Source organism: Emiliania huxleyi (genome assembly GCF_000372725.1).
Source record: "Emiliania huxleyi CCMP1516 chromosome Unknown EMIHUscaffold_1563, whole genome shotgun sequence".
Taxonomy (NCBI): Eukaryota; Haptophyta; order Isochrysidales; family Noelaerhabdaceae; genus Emiliania; species Emiliania huxleyi.
The window spans coordinates 1-3,466 of NW_005201021.1; the positions used below are offsets into that span (position 1 = coordinate 1).

The 3,466-nt window shown below is 63.0% G+C and overlaps 1 protein-coding gene across 1 annotated transcript; it reads right to left on the reverse strand.

Annotated features, from left to right (window-relative positions):
• Positions 1-1,446: 1,446 nt before the first annotated feature.
• Positions 1,447-2,230, reverse strand: EMIHUDRAFT_425648 (hypothetical protein; the record flags this gene model as incomplete). The annotated part of the gene is made up of 2 exons (XM_005785923.1): positions 1,447-1,504; positions 1,546-2,230. A coding segment is annotated over one exon (345 nt), but the record flags the coding sequence as incomplete, so codon positions are not given.
• Between the last annotated feature and the right edge of the window lie 1,236 nt (positions 2,231-3,466).

Sequence of the window (3,466 nt, forward strand, 5' to 3'; positions counted from 1 at the left end):
GGCAAAGCGCGGACGACGGCTTATAATAGAAGCCGTCGTCCTCACTGAAGCCGTCGTCGGATTCGCAGTCAGAAGGCGGATGGTCGAATCCGCGAGCACCGTGGCAAAAAGAATTTTACAAAAAACTCCCTCGCACGACACTGGGCACGGGACTGGCGCGCACTGGCACTAACACAGGTAACACAGTGTCGTGCAAAAAAGAATTTTGAAGTGGCTCAAAAATAATTTAACGAACACAACTCTCTCTCACAGCAGACAGGCTCGACACCAGCGACCAGGTGTGTGTACTTCTTGCTTGGCCGTACGTCATCATGAAATTCTGCAAAAACGTCGGCCCCTGCCCCTACCTACCTACCAATCCTACCTACCTACCTACCTACCTACCTTGAGCACTTGAGCACTGGATAGGGTCGATTCCGCATGGTACGGGACCCCTCGATCGTCTCTACCTTACTTATGGGAAACTAAAAAAGAAATCACTCGATGGGTGAAGATGGGGTAACTAGAGTGATGGTTGGTGGTACTCTCCTTGGAGCACTTGGAGTGCAGTCAGTAACCTCACATCCAGGGCCGGGGAGCTAAGAAGCGCGCCCAGCGAGCCGGATGATCGGCATCGGGCTACGGGCTAGAGAGCCCTGACCCCTAGCTAGGGGCGGGGGTGCGCGTTCGCAGGGAAAGGGCCGTAAAGTAAACACGGTTCTCCGAGGGTTGGTTCTGCGCTTTGGGTGTCCCCTAGCGGCGGAACGCCCCCTCTACTCGGAGCTAGTAAACACCACAGACACAAGCATGACACGTACACTCTCCCCCGACATCGCCACTCAGGGCCCCTCCGCCCGATCTCCCCACCCCCCATCCGAAGGGGCTCCCCTCTCCTGGTTGCAGAGGCGGCGGCAGCGAGGGAGGTGGTGGAGAGGGGGGGGAGGGTGATGGTGGAGGTGGCGACAACGGCTGTGGAGAGGGAGGCGGCGGAGGAGGCGGAGGGCTCGGTGTCGGCGGCAACGGATGAGGTGGCGACGGTAACGGCGAGGAAGGGGGTGGGGGAGGTAACGGCGGCGGGGGGGGGGGAGCAAGGAAGGGGATGGCGGAGGAGGCGGAGGCGGGCGAGGAGGCGGTGGGGGTTGGCACGGCGTTCGATCACATCGCTCATCAGATCGTTTGACTAACCAACCTGGCGCGTGTTGGGTGTTGCAGCTGTGGGCCCTGGCAGGGGTCACGCGCCAAAGGAGCGGCAAACTTCGAACCCGAAAACGCAACGCGGATGGGCAATCTGCATCGGCAGGGAATGGCATCTGATTCGATTTTCCTGCTAACGTTGCAAAAGAATTTTGCAACACAAATGACGTCGCGGGCCACCTCGCCAACGCGTACTGACGTAGGTTGAGCCACTGACTGCGCACACTGGCGGTGGCGCCATCTATCTCCATCCATCCATGGAGTTTGGAGCTTGATTGACAAAAAAGAATTTAGAATGCAATAAACTCGCGGCACAAGCACGGGAGTCGGCACAAGTATACGGGAGGCGGCACAAGCACGGGAGTGCGCACTTACAGTGGGGTATGTATCCGCTCAGACGATCTGGCGGGCCTGCGTCGCTGACGCTTCCACAAGGTCGTCGCCATTCGACGGCTTCGTCTTTGTCAAGGAGCCGCGGATCGTTAGAGCGAGGGCGGTGACGCGATGCACGCGCGACTGGGCTGTCTGCTTGGTCGCGCCGAGCGCCTTTGCGAGCAGGGCGAGCGACACCTGTCGGTGCGGGTCCGCGTGGCAGCCGATGGCGAGGTCGTGGTACAGCCCATCGGCAATAAGGTCGCGCGGCGTTACCTCGAAAAAGTGCCCAAAGATGCAGCCGTTGCGGACGGCGTCATTCTCGTGCGCCATTACGATCGGCAGCTTGGCGCGGCGCGCGGCGCGCACCTGCTCTGCGAGCGCCTCGGCGCCATCGCCGGCCCACGTCAACCTGTTCAGGTAGAGCAGCATGTGCGTCGCCTCGCCGCCGCCTTCTCTTCTCGCGCGTCGAGATAGCGAAGGGAGGAGCGAGGAGAGGCGCGAGGAGCGCGAGGAGCGAGGCAGCGCGGATAGGCGCGAGGGCGCTGCGTCGGTGATCGAGATGCCGCCAGCCACGGCCGCCGCGACCGAATTGGCGAGCTCTCGCGCCCCGGCGTTCAACGTCGAGGCCCAGAGAATCACCGGCTTGGGGAAGGCGAGGCCGTCGGCTCGGATCTCGCCCGGGATGCACAGGGGCAGCTCGTCCTCGCCCGCGTACTTTGGCGTCTTCAGCAGTAGCGCCTCGGCGATGACCTTGAGCGAGACGTGCTGGAAGGCCTCGATCCGATGCCACACCGCCATCGGCCAGCCGGCCTCAAAGATGGCGGCCTGCAGCTCCTCGGGGCACTCGGACCGCAGCTCGGCGAGCGTGCCTCCGCCCTTGTCCGGGTCTGCCTCGTGGACGAGCACGAGCGGCTTGCCCATCTCCAGCGCGGCGCGGACCTCTCGCAGGCAGTTCGTCGAGCGCAGGTAGCCCCGCGACAGGAAGCAGAGCACCACCTGCGAGCGACGAATGTACGCCTCCAGCTCTCCGATGTTTTTGAGGTCGTCGATGTCGAGGAAGATCTCGCAGCCGGGCAGGAGCTGCTGGAGCTCGTTCTTGATGACGGCGACGGCGTCCTACACACAAGGAAAGGCAGGTGAGGTGCCTTCACCACACACGCAAAGCGGTGGGGCAAGGAAGTGACAAACCTGGCCCGTGCTCCAGACATGGCTGAGGAAGAGGTGCCACTCCTGGCCGTCGGCGAGGGTGATGCCGTCGCGCATCGGCTCGCGCTTCGACGAGACGAGCCGCATGGTCTTCACCCTCGAGGCGCTGACCGCCGATATGAGGATGACGGCTAGCGAGACGGCGAGCATGACTGCGGTGAGGGCGACGGCAAAGGTGGTGGCGCCGCGCGAGGTCTTGTAGCCAACGAGTTCGTAGCACATGTCTTCGTGCACGGTGCTGTCGCAGAGCTGCGGTGGCGGGGGGCGGGTGGTGTGAGGTTGCGGAAGTCAAGAGGGAGCGTGGGGGAGCGCGAGGGAGCGCGAGGAATTGCCATCGCGGACCTGGATGACCACTCCCGACGCGAAGCAGCAGGTAAGCAGCAAGTTGGCGATGCACGCGAGGCAGAGGTCGTCGAAGCGCCGGTAGGGGCGGGCGAGCGCGAGAATGGTGAGAAACATGGCCGAGACGATGGCGGCGACCACGGTGCGCAGCAACTTCCTCGCGCCGTACTCGTGGTCGATGAAGAGCACCATCGAGGTGAGGAAGATCTTGCGGAACAGGTCGAACACCTCCCAGAAGAGGAAGCGGGCAGAGTAGTCCCGCCAGAGGAAGCTCGTCGCACGAGAGAGCGGCGTTGCGCGCTGCGCAGCCACGGGCTTGCGGACGCGGAGCAGCAGTGCCAAGAAGCCGAGCGGCACGAGGACGGGCCAG